General features: G+C 42.1%; 1 protein-coding gene and 1 non-coding gene across 2 annotated transcripts; one reads left to right on the plus strand and one right to left on the minus strand.

Annotated features, from left to right (window-relative positions):
• Nucleotides 1-1,263: 1,263 nt before the first annotated feature.
• LOC145955357 (small nucleolar RNA R71) lies at nucleotides 1,264-1,370 on the plus strand. Its single transcript, XR_014431971.1, has one exon. It is a non-coding gene; the product is annotated as a small nucleolar RNA R71 (small nucleolar RNA).
• Nucleotides 1,371-5,140: 3,770 nt separating this feature from the next.
• Nucleotides 5,141-6,223, minus strand: LOC109794384 (uncharacterized). The gene has a single exon (XM_020353834.2). It carries the CDS (start codon nucleotides 6,221-6,223, stop codon nucleotides 5,141-5,143), a length of 1,083 nt encoding a protein of 360 aa, XP_020209423.2.
• Nucleotides 6,224-26,577: the final 20,354 nt, after the last annotated feature.

A 26,577-nucleotide genomic window follows, 5' to 3' on the forward strand; every position in this document is an offset into this window, starting at 1 on the left:
GATCTGTTCTTTTATATTTTATATATGAACTTTAATATTATTGTTTTCATAATAACATTAATTAAGGATGAACTGAGAGGAGAACTTGATTATAATTATGATAAACAATTAATCTTAATTTTCATAATCATAGATAATTAGGGATGAACTGAGAGGAGAACCTAATTATCGGAACCTAAAGGAACAGACTTGAGTGTTAAATCACGAGAGTTGATTTAAGCTTTCGAGGAGCAATAGATTAACAAAGATCTTAATGGGTTTAATTGAACGTAATTACCACGAGAGTAGAGATTAATTTTAATTAAACACGTCCTCGTAGCCTGAGAAGGTGCAAGGATTAAATTAGGTTAAGACTACCTTCAAGATGGAATAGAATTAATTAATGAAAATAATAATTCAATAATGTTGGAACTCTTTGTGCGAACCCTAGATTCCCGGAAATCTCCTTATCTTATCTTAAAGTTTTATCTTATTCATTAATTGCATTACTATCTCTTTTACCATCGAATCTGATCTTATCATCTCAAAACAAAAATTCCATCTGTTTTAAAATTCAAATTAAAATACTAGTAATTCTAGGTCAAACACGTAGTCCCTGTGATTCGATATTTATTACTTGACGACAACCGTACACAGGCGTCCAATCACTTTGTTGAAACACTTTGTTGAATTGAGGGTGTCTGTACTGGATTTCCTTCCCCATTAATGAAGTGATTGGACGGACGGAAATTAGGTTGCTGATTGCTAGTTCCTTGAACTGGGTTATTCTTCCAAGAAAAGTTAGGATGATTCTTCCAACCAGGGTTGTATGTGTTGGAATATGGATTACTCTTCTCTCTTCGAGGAGTGTCATAGAAATTATGAGAAGCTGCCACCTGTTCAGTAGTATCTTCTTTTTCTCCAGTAAAAATTGAGGTACAATCTACTGCAGTGTGCCCTTGTTCCCTACAAAGGTCACATACTTGATTTGTAGCCACTGAATTAACCTTAGCTTTTTCCATCTTGTCTAATCTTTGATTAAGAGTATCAAATTTTGCTAAGAGTAACTCAATATTGTTCACTTCATATCGCCCCGGAGTTCCTTTCCTTGCTGTGACTTCTCTTTCACTGTATTGGCTGTGATTTGAGGCTACATTTTCCAAAATAATCATGCAGTCATTAATAGGTTTCCCCATGAAAGATCCTCCAGCTGCTGAGTCTAATATCATGGTGCTTTGTTGGTCCAATCCTTCAAAGAAAAATTGGATGGTAAGCCAACGGTTGAAGCCATGTTGTGGGCATGCTTGAAGATATCCTTTGAACCGCTCCCATGCTTCATAAATAGTCTCTCCAGTGCCTTGTTGGAAATTAGTGATTTTCTTCCTCAATTCTTTAGTTTTAGAAGGAGGAAAGAATTTCTCTAGAAAAGCTCTTTCACATAATTCCCAAGTTGCTATCTTTTCTCTAGGCACTGTTCTTAGCCACACCTTTGCCTTATCTCTCAAGGTGAGTGAGAATAAGCGGAGTCGCATTCCATCAGAAACTTCATCATCAAATTGCTGGGTCTCACAGATTTCCAAGAACCCCTCTAAGTGGTCATTAGGATCTTCTGATGGTAGTCCTCCAAAGGTGTTCTGTTTGAGCATATTCACCAGAGAAGCTGGTACAGTAGCTCCAGTTTGCATCTCCCCTCCAGGTATCCCACGAGCTACGGGTGCAGAGTAATCCCGAAGCGGTAAATTATCTCGTTGTGCAGCCATGTCAAATTCTCTAGAAAGGTTTCTTTTCCTTCTCAGGAGAGTTCTTTCAATCTCAGGATCAAGTGGTGTTGGTTTCCCAAGACGTAGAGATCTCTTTTGCATTAACCCTAAGGCACTGCAAAAAAAAAAAAGAAAGTGACCCGTGAAATCTGAATTGGAGAAGTAAATACTAACAAACAAAAAAAAAATTATTTATTTATTTAATTTTTTTTTTTTTTTTTAAATTCGAATTAAAATAATTGTAATTTAAATCAAGAGACGTAGTCCCCGGCAACGGCGCCAAAAACTTGATGTATGGAAAACCGCAAGTGTACGGTTGTCGTCAAGTAATAAATATCGAATCACAGGGACTACGTGTTTGACCTAGAATTACTAGTATTTTAATTTGAATTTTAAAACAGATTGAATTTTTGTTTTGAGATGATAAGATCAGATTCGATGGTAAAAGAGATAGTAATGCAATTAATGAATAAGATAAAACTTTAAGATAAGATAAGGAGATTTCCGGGAATCTAGGGTTCGCACAAAGAGTTCCAACATTATTGAATTATTATTTTCATTAATTAATTCTATTCCATCTTGAAGGTAGTCTTAACCTAATTTAATCCTTGCACCTTCTCAGGCTACGAGGACGTGTTTAATTAAAATTAATCTCTACTCTCGTGGTAATTACGTTCAATTAAACCCATTAAGATCTTTGTTAATCTATTGCTCCTCGAAAGCTTAAATCAACTCTCGTGATTTAACACTCAAGTCTGTTCCTTTAGGTTCCGATAATTAGGTTCTCCTCTCAGTTCATCCCTAATTATCTATGATTATGAAAATTAAGATTAATTGTTTATCATAATTATAATCAAGTTCTCCTCTCAGTTCATCCTTAATTAATGTTATTATGAAAACAATAATATTAAAGTTCATATATAAAATATAAAAGAACAGATCAAGAATTGGAATAAAATTAAGAAACTGAATAATGCATTAATAAAGAGGTTCTCAGAGGCTAAGCCCTGATCCCAGAAAAAGGGAAACTACTCACAGGAGTTCATAGTAGTTCTCCAAGAAAAAAAGAATAAAAGAAAAGCAAACCTTAGAGTCGATGGCACAGGCGCCCAACCTTCTCCAAGTGTCAAAAACTAAAAAAAACTGTCTCCGAAACAAAAATCCCCGTTCTAGGCTAACCTCATCTAATTTATAACCTAAAAGGGTAAAAAGGTAAAACTACCAAGATAAAAATTACAAAGATAAAATAAAAATAAAAACATAAAACTTAAAAAGCTGGGACGCGAAGTGAATCACGGCCGTGACTGAGAATCACGACCGTGATCTTCTCTGGAGCACATCTATGAAGGGTCAGTGGCGTTCACGAGTGTGATTGGGAATCACGGCCGTGATTTTCTCTGGTGAATCACGGGCGTGATTTAGAATCACGGCCGTGATTTTCCCTGTAGCTCAGCATTTCCTCTTTAATTCTTAAATCTTGATCCTGCTCAGAGAAAACACAACACATACCAAGAAAAGCATAAAATAGGAAAATGATATAAAAATTTATTAAAAACATGAAAGATATGCATGATTTTGCTATGAATTCTTGTGAATTAAAGTGCTAAAATACGAGTAAAATGCACAACATCACTCACCCACTGACTATCTAATATAGGATAAATGATCCCAGCTTGAAGAAGCTTGGTCACCTCCTTCTTCACTACATCCAAAATGACAGGGTTGAGTCGCCTCTAGGGCTGTCTCACTGGTTTAGCTCCATCCTCCAGTAATATCCTGTGCATGCATGTGGATGGACTGATACCAGGAATGTCCGCTAGGGTCCAACCGATGGCTTTCTTATGTTTTTTTAGAACCTGCAACAATTTCTCCTCTTGAACAGCATCAAGGGAGGTGGAAATGATCACTGGCAACTTCTCATTATCCTCCAAGTAAGCGTAATTGAGGTTCTCTGGAAGAGGCTTCAATTCTGGTGTGGGTGGTGGCTGAACATCAGAAGGAACTAAAACTAAGGGTTCCACATAATGTACCTCAACCTGCAAGTCAGACTCATGTGTACTTCCTGAAACATGGTTAGTGCATTCTGACTCTAAAGAAATAATATCCAGAGGTACAACACCCAAAACATCAGATACAAAATCAGATTTAGATTCAGTGCATGCAAGATAAGTATATAGATCAGATAGAAAATAATGTTTCTTGTCATGCAAAGAATAAAAATCAGAAGCATACTGATCAACAACATCATCAAGTATCTCAGCACGAAAAATAGAATGGTCCTCAGATGGATGTTTCATGGCATCAAGAATATTAAAATGGACAACACTATCACCAAACTCCATGGACAATGTACCAACATACACATTAATCTTAGTTTAGGCTATTTTCAAAAATGGTCTGCCTAAAATGTTTGGGGCGGAACCATGGGAGAATCCCTCCTCCATGTCAAGCACATAAAAATCAGCAGGAAAAATTAGTTCACCAACCCGAACTAAGACATCCTCAATGAAACCTGTAGGGTGGGCGACACTTCTATTTGCCAACTGTATCACCACACCCGTAGGCTGTATAGGACCTAGAGACAGAGATTTAAAAATGGACAGAGTCATGACATTTATAGAAGCACCCAAATCAAGCATGGAATTTTCAAATTTGATATTCCCAATAATACAAGGTATGCAGAAAGTACCTGGTTCCTTACATTTTTCAGGAATGTGAGGAACAGATTTACCTATCAAAGCAAACACATTTCTACCCATGCTGATTCGCTCATTGCCCTTCATTTTCCTCTTATGAGTGCACAGCTCCTTCAAGAATTTTGCATATCTGGGAATTTGCTTGATGGCGTCTAGTAGAGGTATGTTCACCTCCACCTTCCTGAAGGTCTCCAATATCTCCTTATCCACCTCTTCCATCTTTTTGCTTGGAATTAAATTAGGAGGAAATGGAAGAGCGATAGGAGACTACTGTAAATTAGAATTGGTGCTGGAAGAAGGTCCACCTGCATGAAAATTTTGGGCACCAACTGGCTCATCATTTTGCTCAAGTGCAGATGGTGGAACTGGTAATGGCACAAACATAGGTGCAGATGGAGGTGGAGATACTGTAGTGGGTGTGTCAATCTGTTTCCCTAACCTCAATGTGATGGCACTCACATTTTTCAGATTCTGCACAGTCTGTGAAGGCAACTTATCTAAATTTTGAGACTGTGCCTGATTGAGTTGAGTAGCCATCTGCCCCATCTGATTGGTCAAGCTCTGAATGGAGGCTCTGGTCTCTTGCTGAAATTGCATATTCTGAATGGTCATCTGCCTAACCAACTCCTCCAATGAAGGCTCAGAAGTAGAAGGTTGAGCTGGTTGAGCTACAGGTGCAAGAGGAGGAGGTCTCTGTTGAGGGGGCTAGTATAAAGAACTTGAGGGATGGTTCTGGAAAGGTGGTGGATTTTGCTGCTGCTGTTGTTGAGAGTTTCCCCACCTCAAGTTGGGATGATTTCTCCAACCAGGATTGTGTCTATTGGAGGATAGATCATAATTTTGTTGTTGTTGTTGCTGCGTTGGTCTGTTATTGTAGATATTTGCAGCATAGGCTTGAGGAGCATGAACATCAGAAGGCTGTTGCAATGATGGACACGAATCTGTATGATGGTCATTTGAAGTGCAAATGCCACAAACCCTTGCCACAGATGAAAATGAAGATTTCTGGTTCATGGCAAGTTGAGTGACTAAACTGACCAAGGTATCAAGCTTCCTTTCAAGCTTCCTATCTGCAGATGAAGAAGAGTCAGCAGCTACATCATTAATTCCCCTAAGCACAATAGCATCATTCCCGGCGCTGAACTGTTGAGAATTGGAGGCCATTTTTTCAATTAAGTGTCTAGCCTCAGCCGGAGTCATGTCACCAAGAGCTCCTCCACTGGAAGCATCAATCATACTCCTCTCCATGCTATTGAGGCCCTCATAAAAGTACTGCAATAGGAGCTGCTCAGAAATCTGGTGGTGGGGACAGCTTGCACATAATTTTTTAAATCTCTCCCAGTATTCATACAAGCTCTCTCCGCCAAGTTGCCTAATCCCTGATATATCCTTTCTGATTGCAGTGGTCCTTGAGGCAGGGAAAAATTTCTCCAGAAACATTCTTTTCAGAACATCCCAGCTAGTGATGGACCTGGGAGCCAAATAATACAGCCAGTTTTTAGCAACTCCCTCCAATGAATGTGGAAATGCCTTCATGTAAATGTGATCCTCTTGAACATCAGGAGGCTTCATGGTAGAACAAACAATATGGAACTCCTTCAGATGTTTGTGTGGATCCTCACCTGCATGACCATGAAACTTGGGCAAAAAATGGATTAGTCCAGTTTTAAGTACAAAAGGAACATCTTCTTCAGGATATTGAATGCACAAACTCTCATAAGTGAAATCAGGTGCAACCATCTCCCTAAGAGTCCTTTCACGAGGTCCATTATAAGGTTGTTCACCCATGTTTTCTAGTTGACTTGAATCAAGTTCAGATGTAACACTTACACTAAGATTATCACTAAGACTATCACTATGGCTATGACTAACACTATCTAAAGATGGAATGATATGCTCTCTAATTAATCTATGGAATGTCCTATCAATCTCAGGATCAAATGGATGCAAAAAATCAGGGTTGCTCCTAGTCATGCACTACATGCAACACATGCATCAGGACACGTGAACAGTAGGGGTAAACTGGGAATTTCCATGAAAACTCATAAAATATCAAAACTAATGCACCAACATCATCCTAAAACCATAAGACACTACCACAAAAAAGTTGAGAACAAAATTCAAAACCTAACTATTTTAAAAAAATTAGAAAAGTTTGGAAAAATAGTGAAATAAAACTTCAAAAATAAAAAAGAAATAGTAAACGACCTTTTTTTGAAGATCTAGCTGGGGCCACACAAAATGAAAAAAAAAGTTTGCCTAATTCCGATAATCAGAGCCAAAGTTATGGCCCTTTGAAGTTTTGCTGAAATTTTTTTTAAATAATTTTGTATCTCCATATTTTGACCAAACTATGTGCCCTAGCTATTTTTTACACAAAATATAGGTTGAAAGAAGTTACCACAAAAAAAATCAGACAAAAATAACAAGTCTAGCTATCAAAAACAAAAATCACAATTAATTGGAAAATTCAGCTACTATTCAGCACTATTCATGCGCCACATTTTTGCACCAGATTTTTTTGCAACACTTTCACACCCTTTTCCCACAATTTTAGAACCCAAACAGAGTAGTAGGGAGAGAAAACAGAGTATGCCTATTCCAGAACAGAGCATGCACCAAAACGCACCAAAAAAATGCACCAAAACAGGGGAAAAACGCACCAGATTTTTAACCAAAATGCACCAGATTTTGCACCACAATGCACCACGAAATGCACCAGAATTGAAACTCAACACACACAACAATGATTTAGCACACCAAATGGAATCAATATAATTGGTCACAATGGCCTATCAAATGCAATAAAGATCAGCTATGACAAACACATGACAACAAATGCATCAAAAACCAAATTTGAGTTACTGTTCCATTGGTTTACTGTTCATCAGACTTAACAACATGAATTCTTCAGTTGGCTTACTTGCTACACCTGGGGAGACTAATGACAAACACAAATACACAATATAACATGTAATGAGACACAAAAACGCAAGCACCAAACTGATACACAAAATTCATACAAAATTAAGGCAAAAATTGATGCACTAAAACTAATATACTGATACACTAAAACACTACACCAAAAACAGACATAACATAACAGAAACTCTAAAACACTAAACACACAACAAAAACAAATAACACACACCCTTTAACAGGAACCGATGGTCCCCCGGCAACGGCGCCAAATTTGATCGAAGCCGTATCCAATCAAATAAATACAATTAAATGTAGTACTAGGAAGTGACTCCTAGGTCGTCTCCCAAGGACCTTCTTTTACTGTTAAAGGCTTAAAAACACAGTGGGGGGGGTTTGTTTTTGGGTTTTTCAGTAGGTAACATAATAAAACGAAATAAAACAGCAAGTAAAAACGGATTGGTTTCCTGTTCAGATTGCAACTCTTTTATCCCTAGTCCTCAAAAGATTTCTCTGTTCATAACTTAATCCTTGTTCCATCCGAGTTAACCAACTAAGCGAAGATTAACTCAAGATTTCCCTACACGAATTAAGCAAACGTATACAACATTAAACCTCCTGTAGACCCCTAAAATTGTCCGGGTCGGAAATAAGACTCGAAGACTCTCGAAGACCGAAGGAAAGTCAGCCGAAAGGACTCCTGGAAGACCCTGGAAGACCCTAGGATGATTCTTCATAGGTTTAGAAGTCTTAGAGTAGCTTAAAATAAGGATGTGGGAGGATTGGAGCTCAATACGGCCTCCTAGAAGTTCAGTACGGCCGTACTGAACAATTTGAACTACAATACGGCCGTACTGAAACCAATACGGCCGTACTGAATTCAATACGGCCGTATTGTAGTTCAAAACTTCAGTACGGGCCGTATTGATGTCAGAGGCCGTACTGCGCCTCACTCCTATATATAGGACGTCATTTGGACGTCATTCCACACATGGTCCACACATTTGGACACCTTTTGGACTCTCTTGTTGAGTATTCTGGGGTTTTTGAGCAGTGTTCTGCCCTAGAAGTCTCTCCGAGAGCCGATCCGACGAAGTTCTTGAGTTCTGAGCATTTTGCTTGAGGATTCGAACTAGTCGAAGGGAAATCTTTCTGATTTCCATAGTAAAAATTAATTTTTAGGGAAGGAGCGAGCAAGCGTGTAGTGGGAAGGAGTGCCAAAAAGCCTCCTATTATTTGAATATATAAAAGAACGCTTCAAAGGTTTCTTCTTCAAAGTCCTTCCTTTTACTGCTTTCTGATTGTTGCATCGCATGTTTAAATTATTCATCATGTAGATATCTTGTTCATAGTCGTTTCTAATAAATAGGGGTAATTTAGTAATTTTACACTGTTATTTATGAAATAATCCGTCATAGGGGACCCGAAAGGGGCGTTGTGGGGTGCTAACACCTTCCCCGCACGTAACCGACTCCCTTACTCAACTCTGGTTGTAATGGCCTAGGTTGATTTGCGAAAATCAATTGCCTTATCCCTTTTTCCAATGTTTTGAGTAAAACATTGGTGGCGAATCCAAGAACCCTTCTTTTTGCGAAAACCACTAATCCATGGAGGGTCCCGCTTGGGATTAACATGGATTGGTGAATCATTTAATAAAATTGTTAGTTCGATGAGGTCTCAGTTTGAGAATAAGTCGTTCTAACAATCCATCATTTTTCAAACCTCTAAAAAGAGTCCAACCATCATCGCGAATGCCAAGGTCCGTTTCGACGGGTGGCGACAGATGGCGACTCCACTGGGGAAGCCTCGAGAGTCAGTCCCATTTAGTGATGGATTTTTAAAAAAATAATAGTTTAAAATTACTTCGTTACCCCTCACTTGTATGATAACATGCTTTATCTATTTGGCTTTAATAACTGTTGTATGTTTAAATTCTCGCAATTGTTTGAAATACAAACTGCACACGAACCTTTGCACACAACAGTTCCCTCTATACCCGGGGGCATGAGTGGAAAGCCATAGGGAGTGGATGTTAGTACGGCCGGTTGTCGAATGGGTCTAGGTGCCCGTAGACCGTTGTCGGAAAACATCACTCAAGGTGATAACCATGAACTCGAGTCCGACAGTGCATTGGAGCTTTCCATCGACTTACGACGAGAGGAATTGGGTCCCTATAATGGGGGCACCTTGGGGGCCTCAGACCAGTGAGAACAGTTAGAACCACCTTGAATATGCACTTTTCTGCAGGATACCCCTACCTCGTGATTCGCTCGTGACTGTTCGTGGATGAGTGAATTGTCTGTGCATTGTTTATGTGACATTGTTTGAGCATACATTGCATTCTTTAAACATACAACATTCTCCTTTTAAAAATAAGAATAAATAGGAATAAAAATCTTCCATTACATGGTGTTAACATCTACCTTCATCACATTCATATAGGTAGTTTCCCTTTTCACCCAAAAAAATACAAAAATAAAATATCCAAAAAAAAAAGATATTTATCCAAACCAAGCAATATCATGCATCATCTTACGAGCATCCCGAAAACATGATAATGCTTAGTTGAATAAACACAATGCATGCATATTCAACGTCATCATCTCATATCATGCATTCTTATCAAAGATCATGGAGGGATCTAGGTTTACATTTCATACATCCCTCCTAGTAATTCATTAATAATAGTAATAAAAAGAAAGGATTAAGCGATGCGTATGTTCAGAATGGATCGCACGCCATTTGTTATTAAGTGTAAGCCAACAACCGCGCCAAGTGAGCGCACATCAACTCCGTTGTTGGTAATCAAGACGAATAAAGGGGAAGGTCCGACACCGTTAAGGATCACTGCTCCAAGACCTTTCCCCTACGAATCGAATAAGGCTGTGCCATGGATATACGACATCCATTCTTCTGCCGACAGCGATATCTCTAACATCGCTGGACTTGGGGGCATGACTAGGAGTGGCAGGATCTACACTCCCGAAGATCTTCATGATAAAGCTCCCAAGAATAAAGAAAAGGAAAAAGAAAAAGAGAAAACCGAGGAAAACAAAGAATCCGAGGAGGAGACTGACGAGCTGTTAAGATATATCCGACAGAGCGAGTACTCCATCGTGGATCAACTTCATAGGACGCCAGCAAAGATTACCCTGTTGTCGTTGATCCTAAGTTCCGAACCGCATCGGCAAGCTCTGTTGAAAGTCTTGAACGAGGCATATGTGTCGCACACTATCTCCCAAGACAAGTTTGAGGGGATTGTTAGTCACATCACGGCTAGTGATCACCTCTCTTTCACCGATGAAGAGATCCCCGCTAAGGGACCGAATCACAACAAGCCCTTGCACATCTCTGTAAAGTGCAAGGAGTATCACATCGCTAAAGTCTTGGTGGATAATGGATCTTCCTTGAACGTAATGCCAAAAAGAACGCTCGATCAAGTGGCAATCAAGGGATTCCAGATGCGCCCGAGCAACATGATTGTCCGAGCTTTCGACGGTTCTAAAAGAGAAGTGGTGGGAGAAGTCAATCTCCCAATCCAAATTGGACCCACCATCTTCAACGTCGAATTTCAAGTGATGGACATTACTCCCACATACAGCTGTCTCCTCGGCCGACCTTGGATTCATGATGCGAAAGCTGTTCCTTCTACGCTCCACCAGAAAGTCAAATTCATAGTGGGTGACAAGCTGGTGACTGTACAAGCTGAAGATGACATACTCATCAGCAAGCCATCCACCATACCTTACGTGGATGCAGCAGAGGAAGCTCTAGAAATCGCCTTCCAAGCATTGGAGATTGCCAATGTCGAAACGTTTCCCCGAGAAATGAAGAAGGTAGCCTACATGCTCACCAAGAACGGATACTTGCCTGGACAAGGACTTGGCAAGGATTCCCAAGGAATTCCCGAGCTACCCATTATTAAGGATAATCCGGGGAAACAAGGGTTAGGATACAACCCTAATAAAGATCAAAGGACGAAGAGGAACCAAGATCCTTCTCGACGTTCTTTAAACCAGATCTTTAGGAAGGCCGGTTCACAAGCGTCAAGGCCGGTCGTCGTCATCAAGTGCTTTTCTCCTTCCGATAGGGATGTATAGACCTGATGACTATTAGAGATGACTCCTCGGGGACAGCCCGACCCCCGAGCCTCGATAGGGCACATGTTTCCATTATGATTATAATAAAATCGTTCTTTATTCTTTCTCATTGCTTCTCTTCTTGCTTATAATAAAATTCTAAACCACATTATTTTTAAACCCTGTTTGAATAAACATGAATGAGGTTAAAATCATCTTAATAACAATAAACCCGCATCATTTTTATGTGGAAGTGTGTGTGACAACTTGGAGCACCTTTCCTTGGCCTCGACAAGTGCCATCATGGATAAAAAGAAATCCTTTAAAATAAAAGAAGCTCGGCAGGAAACCCAAAAAGGGGGGCTGCGCAAAAATAAGAGCAAAAGACCCGCTAGGAATCCCACGAAAGGGTAACCTAGGCAAAAGTTAGGGTTGCAAAAATAAACAAAAACAAAGGTCCGCTAAGACACCACAAAAAGGTGTTTTAGGCAAAAATGAGGACAATCAAAAAGCGAAAATAAATCCATGATGGTACCATGAACCGAATTCAAAAAGAAAGGTTCAAGGGAAGGTATCTAAGTTGTCAAATCACAACGTCAATAACAAGATTTTCTTAACTTCATAAGTGTTTAATCAAACAAGCCTAAACACGTAAGCCTACCTTGGCCAGCCATTCTTACAAAAACCATTTTTGAAAAAATAATCCCCTCTAAAACACAAACTTCAGAATAAAAAATATCTTTCCTTTCTTTTCTCTTGTCCCAAACGATTTTAGAGTAATCTAGTGGAAACATGGAGATATAGTGGTCAATAGGAGGGTTGACACGTTTTCTAAAGGAAGGGAAGGATCACTTGGTTGATGACACCAATCTCGATATAACACGCATCATTCCTCGGTTACAGAAATCGGCAGTGCACAGCCCGTTTGGAGGAATGGCAAAATTCAAACAGAGAAACGCATCGGTTAATTCTTTTGAAAAATGAATCAAATAGAATTAGGTGCATCATACCGCATACATGCATACAGATGATAGGTGTAATGGAAGATCACTTATTCTCTGTTTATTCAAAAAAAAAAAAAAAAAAAAAAAAAGCCCAATACGCCCGTACCCAGTTCAGTACGCCCGTACTGAAACTAGGGTTACGGGCAACCCTTCAGTTCAATACGGGCGTACTGAACTGAATACGCCCGTATTGACCCCAACTGACACACCAATACGGGCGTATTGAATCCAATACAGCCCGTATTGGTCCCCCATTTTGAACGATAACGGCCAAGTCAGTACGGCCGTATTGAATTCAATACGAGCCGTACTGACGTAAATTTTTCTATAAATAGGCCCCTTTCTCTCTCATTTCTGCACAGCATTCTTCATTCCTTTGCATACCTTCTTTGTGAGTGTGTCTGAGGTCTTCCCAATTCTGAGATATGGCCGAGTTATCAAGAAAGAGGCACAGAGTTCTCGCGCAAATCGAGATGACCGCGCGACATCAAGAAAGGCTGGAACTCCTAGAGTCGTTCATATTCCAGCCGTCGAGGATGCTTGACTTCACCATACTCCGGGCGATGGAGTGGGAGGACGAGGTCCGTGGCTACATCAACGCCATAGGATGGGGATTCCTCCTTGATCCCCACCCTCAGATCTATCCGACGGCAACAAAGGAGTTTCTAGCTACCGTCGGCATGACAGAGTCGACGAACAGTTACGGTGCGACGGTCTACTCGGTAGACTTTTGGATGATGGGAGGATACCGCTCCCTGACGCTGGACGAATTCAACGTCCAGGCTGGCTTCTTCCAGCGAGCTGACCAGCTGGAGTATCGGGATGCCATCTGCGAGTGCCCTGATAATCTGACCACGAACGAGATGTGGAGAGAGCTCACGGGTCAGATGGACTACCACGCCGGAGTGAAGGGTACTCGGCTCCCGACAGCGCTCCGCATCTGCCACAAGCTGATCACTGGCTCCATCCATGCCAGACCGAAGAGCCCAGAGTCAGTGACGCGGCAGGATCTGCTGGCTCTCTATTGCATGGTCACCGGACAGAAGGCCAACCCCGGATTCTTTTTCCTCGAGCACATAAAGAATCTGGGGGCAAGAGAGGGTAGCGACGCTCGGCGAGGATATATCATGGTCTCCACGCTACTTTCATGACTCGCCGAGACTTGGGGGTGCGCCGATGGCATAGACGCAGGGGAGTTGGCGCCCAAGCCCATTAATGCTGCTGTAGACCCCTAAAATTGTCCGGGTCGGAAATAAAGCTTGAAGACTCTCGAAGACTGAAGGAAGATCAGCCAGAAGGACTCCTGAAAGGCCCTAGGAGGGTTCTCTGTAGGTCTAGAGGTCTTAGAATAGCTCAAAATAAGGAAGTGGAGGGAATGAAGCCCAATACGGCCGTACTGAACTTAATACGGCCGTATTGAAGCTTCAATACGGCCGCAGTGAACTCAATACGGCGTATTGAAGTTTCTGAAACTTCAATACGGCCGTACTCAAATCAATACGGCCGTATTGAAGCTTCAATACAGCCGTATTGAACTCAAATACGGCCGTATTGAAATTTCTGAATTTCAATACGGCCGTATTGAACTCAATACGGCCGTATTGAAGTTTAAAAATTTCAATACGGCCGTATTGCTTCTGTAGGCCGTATTGCGCCTATTCCCTATAAATATGACGTCAATTGGACGTCATTCCACACTTTTTCACATAGTTTTAACCCTCTCCTTGAGTATTCTGGGGTTTTTGAGCAGTGTTCTGCCCTAGAAATCACTCGGAGAGTTGATCCGACAAAGTTCTTGAGCCCCGAGCCATTTTGCTTGAGGATCGAACCTAGTCGAAGGGAAATCCTCCGGATTTCCATAGTTAAAAGTTTTTTAGGAAGGAGCGAGCGAGCTTGTAGAGCGAGGGAACGCCAAAAAGCTTCCCAGTTTCACTCAATATATAAAAGCACGCTTCAAGAGGTTTTTTCTTAAATCCTTCCTTTTACTGCTTTCTGTGTGCATATTTAAACTGTCATCATGTAGATAGTTAATTTATAATTGTTTATAATAAATAGGGGTAATTTAGTAATTTTACGCTGTTATTTTAGAAAATAATATGTCATAGGGAACCCGAAAGGGGCGCTGTGGGGTGCTAACACCTTCCCCACGCGTAACCGACTCCCTTACCCAACTCTGGTTGTAATGGCCAAAGTTGATTTGTAAAATCAATTGCCTTATCCCTTTTTCCAATGTTTTGAGTAAAACATTGGTGGCGACTCCACGAACCCCTCCTTTTACGAAAACCACTAATCCATGGAGGGTCCCGCTTGGGATTAATATGGATTGGTGAATCATTTAATAAAATTGCTCGTTTGACAAGGTCTCAGTTTGAGAATACGTCATTCTAGCAATCCATATTTTTAAACAAATAAACGAGTCCAACCATCCTTCGCGAATGCCGAAAGCCCGTTTCGGGCCGGTGGCGACAGATGGCGACTCTGCTGGGGAAGCCTCGAGAGTCAGTCCCATTTAGTGACAGATTATTTTTAACAAATAATAGTTAAAATTACTTCATTACCCCTTGCTTGTATGATAACATGCTTTATATATTTGGCTTTAAATAATTGTTGTTTGTTTAAATTTCCGCAATTGTTTGAAATAAAAATTGCACACAAACCTTTGCACACAACAGTTCCCTCTATACCCGGGGGCATGAGTGGTAATCCATAGGGAGTGGATGTTAGTACGGCCGGTTGAATGGGTCTATAGGAGCCTACGAGACCGTTGTCGGAAAAACATCACTCAAGGTGATAACCATGAACTTGAGTCCGACAGTGCGTTGGAGCTTTCCATCGACTTACGACGAGAGGAATTGGGTCCCTATAATGGGGGCACCTTGGGGGCCTTTGACCAAGTGAGAACAGTTAGATCCTCCTTGAATATGCACTTTTCTGCAGGAGACCCCTACCTCGTGATTCGCTCATGACTGTTCGTGGATGAGTGAATTGTTTGCGTAAATGCTTATGTGAAATTGTTTGTGCATTAATAATAAACCTCGTGATAAGGTCTAAGAATAATCCCCATGCATGAAAATACCATGACATGAGAGGAAAAACCATGTGTGAAAATATAATAAAAGTGAGGAGCATGTGCATCATTACCAATAAAGATATCATGCATCCTCATAAACCATGCATTTTAGGTTCACCAATACCTCTTGACATGAGTAAAAGAGACCCATAATTATCGAGATTCTCCGTTGAGGAGAGATCATAAGTCAAGGAGGGTGGTAACGCTTTGTTTTAAAAAGGCAGCGCCTTAAAAATGGAGGGTTATCAAGCTCATGTCAAGAGCGTATTCATCCCATAAATTAATTAGATTAAATATTCATTTTTAGAAAGTGGCTGGTCATCTCTCTGTCCTCACACGCGCGCAGAAAATCAAGAAGATGGAAGCGCTGGGGGAGCAAAATAAGAAGCTCACAACCGAGCTCTCTCAGCTCGACAAGAAAATGGACGCGTTGGAGGAACGAAATAAGGAGCTTATAGCCGAGCTCTCACAGCTCAAAGAGCAAATGGCGCAAATGATGGAACTCATGCGTCACCACAACATACAAGGGGCTGAGCACAGTGACCATGAGTCCCATCATGTTGGAGGAAGAGTGGAACAAGAGCTGAAAAGCGGGAAGCTAGCTAAACCTTCCCAATCATTTAAAGCTAAGAAGACCTTTGGGAAGAAGAAAGAAGGAGGAGTCAACGCTGTAACCATTTCTCCATCTTCTTCCACTTCGAAGTCAGGAAGATCGCAATTCAAACCTGTGAAGAAGTTTGATAAACTTCCGACCACATATAGCGACATCCTGCCGAAGCTAGTGGAAGCACGTCTTCTAGCTTACGTTCCACTAAAGAAGATTGATCCACCTCATCCCAGTTGGTACAAACCACAAGACAAATGTTTATACCATTCGGGGGCATCGGGGCATTCAACGGAGAACTGCAGAGCTCTCAAATATAAGGTCCAAGACCTTATTGATGCCGGGTGGATCACTTTTGATTCGATAGCGCCCGACGTGAGCAAGAATCCTCGGCCAAAGCAGGATTAGAGAGAATAACAAGCCATGATAGGGTCCCTCCACTTTTTTCTTTTAGGGACTCATGATCTGTACCCGAGATCATGAGAACCTTTTCATGTAAATAAGGGTTTTGTACAGTTCTACATACATATATCAATAAAGAGGCATATTTCACACATTATTCTCTTTTTATTCTTTTCTCTCTTTCCCCATTAACATTAATAAATTCTAAACCTAAACAGAACCAATAAAATAATTATGTCTGTAATTGTTCGCTCTGACCGGGATCCAAAAGTGAATGGGTTGAGTTGGAGAGTGATGAGGAGACCATCTCTCCGGATCTGCAAAGACTGCTAAAACGAGAAGCTCGCTTACTCCAACTCGTCAAGAGAAATTGGAGACTGTGAATTTGGGGCATGGCCGAGAGATAAAAGAGGTCAACACTGGGACCCTTATCAGTGATGAAATAAGGACACATGTTTCCACTATGATTATAATAAAATCATTCTTTCTCATTGCTTCTTTTCTTGCTTATAATAAAATTCTAAACCACATTTTTTAACCCTGTTTGAATAAACATGAATGAGGTTAAAATCATCTTAATAATAATAAACCCACATCATTTTTATGTGGAAATGTGTGCGACAACTTGGAGCACCTCCCCTTGGCCTCGACAAGTGCCATCATGGATAAAAAGAAATCCTAAAAACAAAAAAGCTCGGCAGGAAACCCAAAAAGGGACTGCGCAAAAATAAGAGCAAAAAAAAAAACCCGCTAGGAATCCCACGAAAGGGTGACCTAGGCAAAAGTTAGGGTTGCAAAAAAACAAAAGTCCGCTAAAACGCCACAAAAGGGTGTTTTAGGCAAAAATAAGGACAATCAAAAAACAAAAGAAATCCATGATGGTACCATGAACCGAATTCAAAAAGAAAGGTTCAAGAGAAGCTATCCAAGTTGTCAAAATCACAACGTCAATAAACAAAGATTTTCTTAACTTCATAAGTGTTTAATCAAACAAGCCTAAACACATAAGCCCACCTTGGCCAAACATTCTTACAAAATCCATTTTTCAAAAATAAAATAATCCCCTCTAAAACACAAACTTTTGAAAATATATCCCTTCCTTCTTTTCTCTCTTGTCCCAAAAGATTTTGGAATAATCTAGTGGAAGCATGAAGAAATAAATCATCACTGATAATGGATCTAATCTGAACAACAAAATGGTGGAAGAACTGAGCCAAGAATTCAAGATCCAACACCACAACTCTTCCCCATATCGGCCAAAGATGAATGGGGCAGTCGAGGCAACCAAAAAGAACATCAAGAAAATAGTGCAAAAGATGGTTGTCTCATTTAAAGACTGACACGAGATATTACCCTTTGCTCTTCATGGTTATAGGACTTCAGGAGGCAGTTCTACCCGTCGAAGTCGAAAAACCTTATATAAGGGTAATCATGGAAGCAAAACTTTCCGAGGCAGAAAGGGTTCAAAGCCGATACGACCGGTTGAACCTTATCCAAGAGAAACGGCTGAACGCCATATGCCATGGTCAAGCCTATCAGAGGAAGATCAAAAAGGCTCTTGACAAGAAAGTCCACCCTCGAGTCTACCATGAGGGAGAGTTGGTAATGAAGAAATTACTACCAACTCAAAAGGACAAAATCGGAAAGTGGGCCCCAAATCACGAAGGACCGTATGTGGCAAAGCGAGCTTTCTCAAAAGGAGCATTAATCCTCATAGACATGGATGGAGAAGAACTTCGATACCCAGTCAACGCTGACGTGGTAAAGAAGTACTATGCTTGAAGACGTTGCTTGCATAGGCCCGCTAGGATGAAAACCCAAAAAGGGCATCCTAGGCAAAAGTTAGGGCAAAATAAAAAGCCTGCCAGTACAAGGGTACTAGGCAAAACAAAGGCAAATTTACCCCGTTAGGATACGTCCTAAGCAAAAGTTAGGGGCAAAAGAATATGATATAAAAACAAAGCAAGCAACGATCACTTGAACCGAAAACCGAAAGGAGGTTCAAGTGATAATCTTCTAGAAGCAAGCGTCTTGCAGTATCTACACTCCTGGCTCAGGCATCTCACCCGAAACGATTAGGGGAACGGGAAGAGCGACAATTACAGATATAATTGTTTAAGCCAAAAATGTATAGCCTACCTTGGCCAGCCATTCTTCAGAAATTTCCTTCTGTATATCTTTCTGTAAAAACACTTGTGAATATCAATAAAAATATCCATTTGTTTCTTTTCTTTCTTGACCATGTGATTATGCCTCTGAATTGGTTTTTCATAAAAATTGTACGAAATTCCATTATTAATCGGTCAATAAAAGAAAATTGGAGGGGTTCCTGTAAAATCCATAATCTCCTGCATAAAGGCTCACAAAAATACTCCCTCGCGTCAATGACAGAAAGTCCTCCAAGAAGAAGAGGATAGGGAGAGCCACTCACTTTTCTAAATAAATGAACAAAAATAAAAAATTGTATTGCATGCATCACACATATTAATTGCACATTTAAAGACCTTATCATGAGGCAATTGCATAAGATAGAAAAAATAGAAAAAATTGCTTGTGTATGACAGCAGCAAACAAAATGCAAAGATTCAGAAAATCAACAACGTCATACAGAATAACTGAGCCTGGAGAGGCTTGCCGAAAGAATACTCTCAGAATAACTGAGCCTGGAGAGGCTTGTCGAAATAATACTCTCTCAAAATAACTGAGCCTGGAGAGGCTCGCCGAAATAATACTCTCAGAATAATTGAGCCTGGAGAGGCTCGTCGAAATAATACTCTCAGAATAACTGAGCCTGGAGAGGCTTGCCGAAAGAATACTCTCAGAATAACTGAGCCTGGAGAGGCTTGCCGAAAGAATACTCTCAGAATAATTGAGCCTGGAGAGGCTTGTCGAAATAATACTCCTTCAGAATAATTGAGCCTGGAGAGGCTTGCCGAAATAATACTCCTACAAAATAACTGAGCCTGGAGAGGCTTGCCGAAATAATACTCTCTCATAATAACTGAATTTATTTTCTTTAGCACTTTTAATTTCTGTACAGCAAAAGCCAAAAACATAAAAAGGCAAAATACAGAAAAAGCCAAATCAGAAGAAAAGGCAAAATACAGAAAAAGCCGAAAATGAAAAAAGGCAAGGATATAGAAAATCCAACAAACAGTTTGTACAGAATAACTAAGCCTGGAGAGGCTTACCAAAATAATACTCCACATCCTCCACAGTATGCAGAATAACTGAGCCTGGAGAGGCTCGCAGAAATAATACTCCCCAGAGGGAACCTCAGCTCAAGCTCACGGGAAAATCCCCAGCGAGAGCTATCAAAGCAAGATCGACGCAATCCCCAATGGAAGTGCGATCATCCAAACAGTATATACAAGTCAAAGGACTAAAACTTCCTCAGTGGAAGATAGCTCTCCAACTCAAGCGTTGAGTGAGGCTAAGCCTGCAGAGGCTTCCTAAATAATACTCTGGGATACATAAGATCCCTAAATCCCCAATCGCCTACTCAGAGGCATCCCTGCAAAAGGAGAAAAATCAAAAAATATATCAATAAATATTCCCCAAGCGGAATGCGGCATCCAGCCAAGCACCAAACATCAAGGTTATTTGCCTAACAGAAGAGGCCAGTCAAGAAATGAATGACAAAATCCCCAGTGGATAACAGCCTACACAGAGGCAGCAAAAATCAGAAAATCCAAAAGAGATACCCGAATAAGGACAACCGGGATACTCCACCTACGTCAAAAGGACGTCAGCCAAACATAAGGCATCGCTCAAAGAGAGAGCATCTGTGTCTACACCTCAAGGAGTCAAAAATTCCCCATGGGTACCAACAATGCAATGCAAGTTGGGGCACAGAAACCTATGAATGACTGCACATCCCCTAGACGGATCCCTGCGTTATCCAGCCCTCAGCGGCACAAAATCAGAAAAACAAACCGTCGAAGCAGCATTGTGGACTGTGGAGACAAACTATACTCAACTGCCTCATGTTGAGAGGCAGGGCCTGGAGAGGCGATACTCAACTACCTCATGTTGAGAGGCAGGGCCTGGAGAGGCGATACTCAACTACCTCATGTTGAGAGGCAGGGCCTGGAGAGGCGATACTCAATTACCTCATGTTGAGAGGCAGGGCCTGGAGAGGCAATACTCAACTGCTGAATGTTAAGAGGCAGGGCCTGGAGAGGCGATACTCAACTACCTCATGTTGAGAGGCAGGGCCTGGAGAGGCGATACTCAACTACCTCATGTTGAGAGGCAGGGCCTGGAGAGGCGATACTCAACTACCTCATGTTGAGAGGCAGGGCCTGGAGAGGCGATATTCAACTACCTCATGTTGAGAGGCAGGACCTGGAGAGGGTAAACTCAACTGCTGAATGTTAAGAGGCAGGACCTGGAGAGGATAAACTCAACTGCTGAATGTTAAGAGGCAGGACCTGGAGAGGGTAAACTCACACTGCTGAATGTTAAGAGGCAGGACCTGGAGAGGGTAAACTCACACTGCTGAATGTTAAGAGGCAGGACCTGGAGAGGGTAAACTCACACTGCTGAATGTTAAGAGGCAGGACCTGGAGAGGGTAAACTCACACTGCTGAATGTTAAGAGGCAGGACCTGAAGAGGGTAAACTTAGCTACCGAGGTTGTCAGGAGCGCCGAGGTATGCAACAACCTGGAGAGGTTACTCAACAATTTTCCACCGGAAGACGCTACAAGTCAGAAGGTCGGCGCATCACCCGGACAATTGGGTCAACTCCTTTACTTGTCAGCCGGTACACCAAAAGACCGTTTGACTAAGTAAAGGGGGGGCAGCTGTAGACCCCTAAAATTGTCCGGGTCGGAAATAAAGCTTGAAGACTCTCGAAGACTGAAGGAAGATCAGCCAGAAGGACTCCTGGAAGGCCCTAGGAGGGTTCTCTGTAGGTCTAGAGGTCTTAGAATAGCTCAAAATAAGGAAGTGGAGGGAATGAAGCCCAATACGGCCGTACTGAACTTAATACGGCCGTATTGAAGCTTCAATACGGCCGCAGTGAACTCAATACGGCGTATTGAAGTTTCTGAAACTTCAATACGGCCGTACTCAAATCAATACGGCCGTATTGAAGCTTCAATACAGCCGTATTGAACTCAAATACGGCCGTATTGAAATTTCTGAATTTCAATACGGCCGTATTGAACTCAATACGGCCGTATTGAAGTTTAAAAATTTCAATACGGCCGTATTGCTTCTGTAGGCCGTATTGCGCCTATTCCCTATAAATATGACGTCAATTGGACGTCATTCCACACTTTTTCACATAGTTTTAACCCTCTCCTTGAGTATTCTGAGGTTTTTGAGCAGTGTTCTGCCCTAGAAATCACTCGGAGAGTTGATCCGACAAAGTTCTTGAGCCCCGAGCCATTTTGCTTGAGGATCGAACCTAGTCGAAGGGAAATCCTCCGGATTTCCATAGTTAAAAGTTTTTTAGGAAGGAGCGAGCGAGCTTGTAGAGCGAGGGAACGCCAAAAAGCTTCCCAGTTTCACTCAATATATAAAAGCACGCTTCAAGAGGTTTTTTCTTAAATCCTTCCTTTTACTGCTTTCTGTGTGCATATTTAAACTGTCATCATGTAGATAGTTAATTTATAATTGTTTATAATAAATAGGGGTAATTTAGTAATTTTACGCTGTTATTTTAGAAAATAATCTGTCATAGGGAACCCGAAAGGGGCGCTGTGGGGTGCTAACACCTTCCCCACGCGTAACCGACTCCCTTACCCAACTCTGGTTGTAATGGCCAAAGTTGATTTGTAAAATCAATTGCCTTATCCCTTTTTCCAATGTTTTGAGTAAAACATTGGTGGCGACTCCACGAACCCCTCCTTTTGCGAAAACCACTAATCCATGGAGGGTCCCGCTTAGGATTAATATGGATTGGTGAATCATTTAATAAAATTGCTCGTTTGACAAGGTCTCAGTTTGAGAATACGTCATTCTAGCAATCCATATTTTTAAACAAATAAACGAGTCCAACCATCCTTCGCGAATGCCGAAAGCCCGTTTCGGGCCGGTGGCGACAGCTGCCACCCTGATCAACATGAAGATCATTGCCAGGGCAGGGAGGCAATTTGTACGGGCGACCACACACGACACCTTCAGCGAGCTCTTCGAAAACATCGAGCTCCCAAGTGACGTGAACCCGCAGCCAGAGGCCGGCACCTATCAGCAGGACAGGGCCTATTTCGATGCTCGTTTCGACGCGTTGCAGCAGAGCATCGACGCTCGATTCAACACGGCGCAGTACAGCATCGACGCCCTCAGACAGGATTTCGACAGCCTGTCAGTCTGGCTGCACCGTCGCTTCCCAGACCCTCCACAGGACCTGCCGGCAGAGGAGTGAAGACCGACTATTTTTCTTGCTTTTTGTGTATTTGTTTGATCGGGCTGTGTCCCACTTTCTTCATTTCCATTGTACAATTTTCATTCTACTTAATAAATGAAATTTTTCACTTTTGAATCCAAATTCTTTAGCACTTTAATTTCTATACAGAAAAAGCCAAAATCAACAAAAAAGGCAAAAATACAGAAAAAGCCAAAATCGACAGAAAAGGCAATCAATAACAGAAAAAGCCAAAATCAACAAAAAAGGCAAAAATACAGAAAAAGCCAAAATTCGACAAAAAAGGCAAAGATTCAGAAAATCAACCGCATCATACAGAATAACTGAGCCTGGAGAGGCTTGCCGAAATAATACTCCCTCATCATACAGAATAACTGAGCCTGGAGAGGCTTGCTGAAATAATACTCCCCAATCGTACAGAATAACTGAGCCTGGAGAGGCTTGCCGAAATAATACTCCCCAAGAGACATCTCAGTTTGCACTCTTGGGCTGAACAGAAAATCCAACAATCATGCAGAATAACTAAGCCTGGAGAGGCTTGCCGAAATAATACTCCCCAGAGACTTCTCAGCTCACACTCTTGGACCAAATCCCAGTAAGAGCTATCAAAGCAAGATCAGTAAGATTCCCCAATGGAAGCAATGATCATCCAAACGAAATATCCGAGTCAAAGGACTCAGACTTCCTCAGTGGAAGATAGCTTTCCAACTCGAGCGACGAGTGAAGCTAAGCCTGAAGAGGCTTTCTAAATAATACTCTGGGATACATAAGATCCTCAATCCCCATTCGCCTACTCAGAGGCACCCCTTCAAAAAGAGAAAAATCAAAAAGATCAATAACCATTCCCCAAGCGGAATCCGGCACTCAGCCGAACACCGAACATCAAGATCATTCGCCTACTCAGAGGCACTCCTTCAAAAAGAGAAAAATCAAAAAGATCAATAACCATTCCCCAAGCGGAATCCGGCACTCAGCCGAACACCAAACATCAAGATCATTCGCCTACTCAGAGGCACTCCTTCAAAAAGAGAAAAATCAAAAAGATCAATAACCATTCCCCAAACGGAATCCGGCACTCAGCCAAACACCAAACATCAAGATAATTCGCCTACTCAGAGGCACTCCTTCAAAAAGAGAAAATCCAAAAAAGATCAATAATCATTCCCCAAGCGGAATTCGGCATTCAGCCAATCATTGAACGTCAAGATGATCCGCCTAACAGAAGAGGCTAATCAAAATTAACGACAGAATCCCCCAGCGGATAACAGCCTACGCAGAGGCAACAAAACCAAGAAAATCAAAAAGAGTCACCCGAATAAGGATAACCGGGATACTCCACCAACGTCGAAAGGACGTCAGCCAATCATAAGGCACCGCTCACATCAGAAAGAGCATCTTTGTGTCTGCACCCCCAAGGAATCAGAAATTCCCCAGTGGGCACCAACTACGCAATGGAAAGTTGGGACACAAGAACCTATGAGTAACTGCACATCCCCTAGACGGATCCCTGCGTTATCCAGCCCTCAGCGGCATCAAAATCAAAAACAACCGTCGAAGCAGCATCGTGGACTGTGGAGACAAAATCATCACAATAGAATCCCCCAGCGGATAACAGCCTACGCAGAGGCAATAAAACCAGAAAATCAAAAAGAGTCACCCGAATAAGGATAACCGGGATACTCCACCACCGTCGAAAGGACGTCAACCAACCATAAGGCACCGCTCACATCAGAAAGAGCATCTTTGTGTCTGCACCCCCAAGGAATCAGAAATTCCCCAGTGGGCACCAACTACGCAATGGAAAGTTGGGACACAAGAACCTATGAGTAACTGCACATCCCCTAGACGGATCCCTGCGTTATCCAGCCCTCAGTGGCACAAAAATCAAAAACAATCGTCGAAGCAGCATCGTGGACTGTGGAGACAAAATCATCACAAATCCCTGGAGAGGGCAAACTCACACTGCCAACGTCGTCAGAAACACGGAGGCAGACCCTGGGGAGGGCAAACCGCAGACCCTGGAGAGGGCAAACTCACGCTACCAAAGTGACCAGAAGCACGGAGGTACGCAACCCTGGGGAGGGCAAACCGCAGACCCTGGAGAGGGCAAACTCAGCTGTCAAGGTTGTCAGAAACACCGAGACAGAGCCTGGAGAGGCGGTACTCAGCTACCCCGTCGTCAGAAACACGGAGGTATGCAACCCTGGGGAGGGCAAACCGCAGACCCTGGAGAGGGCAAACTCAGCTGCCAAGGTTGTCAGAAACACCGAGGCAGAGCCTGGAGAGGCGGTACTCAGCTACCCCGTCGTCAGAAACAACGGAGGTATGCAACTGTCAAGGTTGTCAGAAACACCGAGACAGAGCCTGGAGAGGCGGTACTCAGCTACCCCGTCGTCAGAAACAACGGAGGTATGCAACTGCCAATGTCGTTAGAAACACAGAGGCAGAGCCTGGAGAGGCGGTACTCAGCCACCAACGTCGTTAGAAACACGGAGGTGTGCAACTGCTAACGTCGTCAGAAACACGGAGGCAGAGCCTGGAGAGGCGGTACTCAGCTACCGAGGTTGTCAGAAACACCGAGGTATGCACGAGCCTGGAGAGGCGACGACTAATACTCAACCTGGAGAGGCTACTCAACAATTTTCCACCGGAAGACACTACAAGTCGGACAATTGGGTCAACTCCTTTACTTGTCAACCGGTACACCAAAAAGCCGTTTGACTAAGTAAAGGGGGGGCAGCTGTAGACCCCTAAAATTGTCCGGGTCGGAAATAAAACTCGAAGACTCTCGAAGACCGAAGGAAAGTCAGCCGAAAGGACTCCTAGAAGACCCTAGAAGACCCTAGGATGATTCTTCATAGGTTTAGAAGTCTTAGAGTAGCTTAAAATAAGGATGTGGGAGGATTGGAGCTCAATACGGCCTCCTAGAAGTTTCGTACGGCCGTACTGAACAATTTGAACTACAATACGGCCGTACTGAATTCAATACGGCCGTACTGTAGTTCAAAACTTCAGTACGGGCCGTATTGATGTCAGAGGCCGTACTGCGCCTCACTCCTATATATAGGACGTCATTTGGACGTCATTCCACACATGGTCCACACATTTGGACACCTTTTGGACTCTCTTGTTGAGTATTCTGGGGTTTTTGAGCAGTGTTCTGCCCTAGAAGTCTCTCCGAGAGCCGATCCGACGAAGTTCTTGAGTTCTGAGCATTTTGCTTGAGGATTCGAACTAGTCGAAGGGAAATCTTTCTGATTTCCATAGTAAAAATTAATTTTTAGGGAAGGAGCGAGCAAGCGTGTAGTGGGAAGGAGTGCCAAAAAGCCTCCTATTATTTGAATATATAAAAGCACGCTTCAAAGGTTTCTTCTTCAAAGTCCTTCCTTTTACTGCTTTCTGATTGTTGCATCGCATGTTTAAATTATTCATCATGTAGATATCTTGTTCATAGTCGTTTCTAATAAATAGGGGTAATTTAGTAATTTTACACTGTTATTTATGAAATAATCCGTCATAGGGGACCCGAAAGGGGCGTTGTGGGGTGCTAACACCTTCCCCGCACGTAACCGACTCCCTTACCCAACTCTGGTTGTAATGGCCAAGGTTGATTTGCGAAAATCAATTGCCTTATCCCTTTTTCCAATGTTTTGAGTAAAACATTGGTGGCGACTCCAAGAACCCTTCTTT

Source organism: Cajanus cajan, chromosome 2 (assembly GCF_000230855.2).
Source record: "Cajanus cajan strain Asha chromosome 2, NIPB_CcT2T_4, whole genome shotgun sequence".
NCBI lineage: Eukaryota > Viridiplantae > Streptophyta > Magnoliopsida > Fabales > Fabaceae > Cajanus > Cajanus cajan.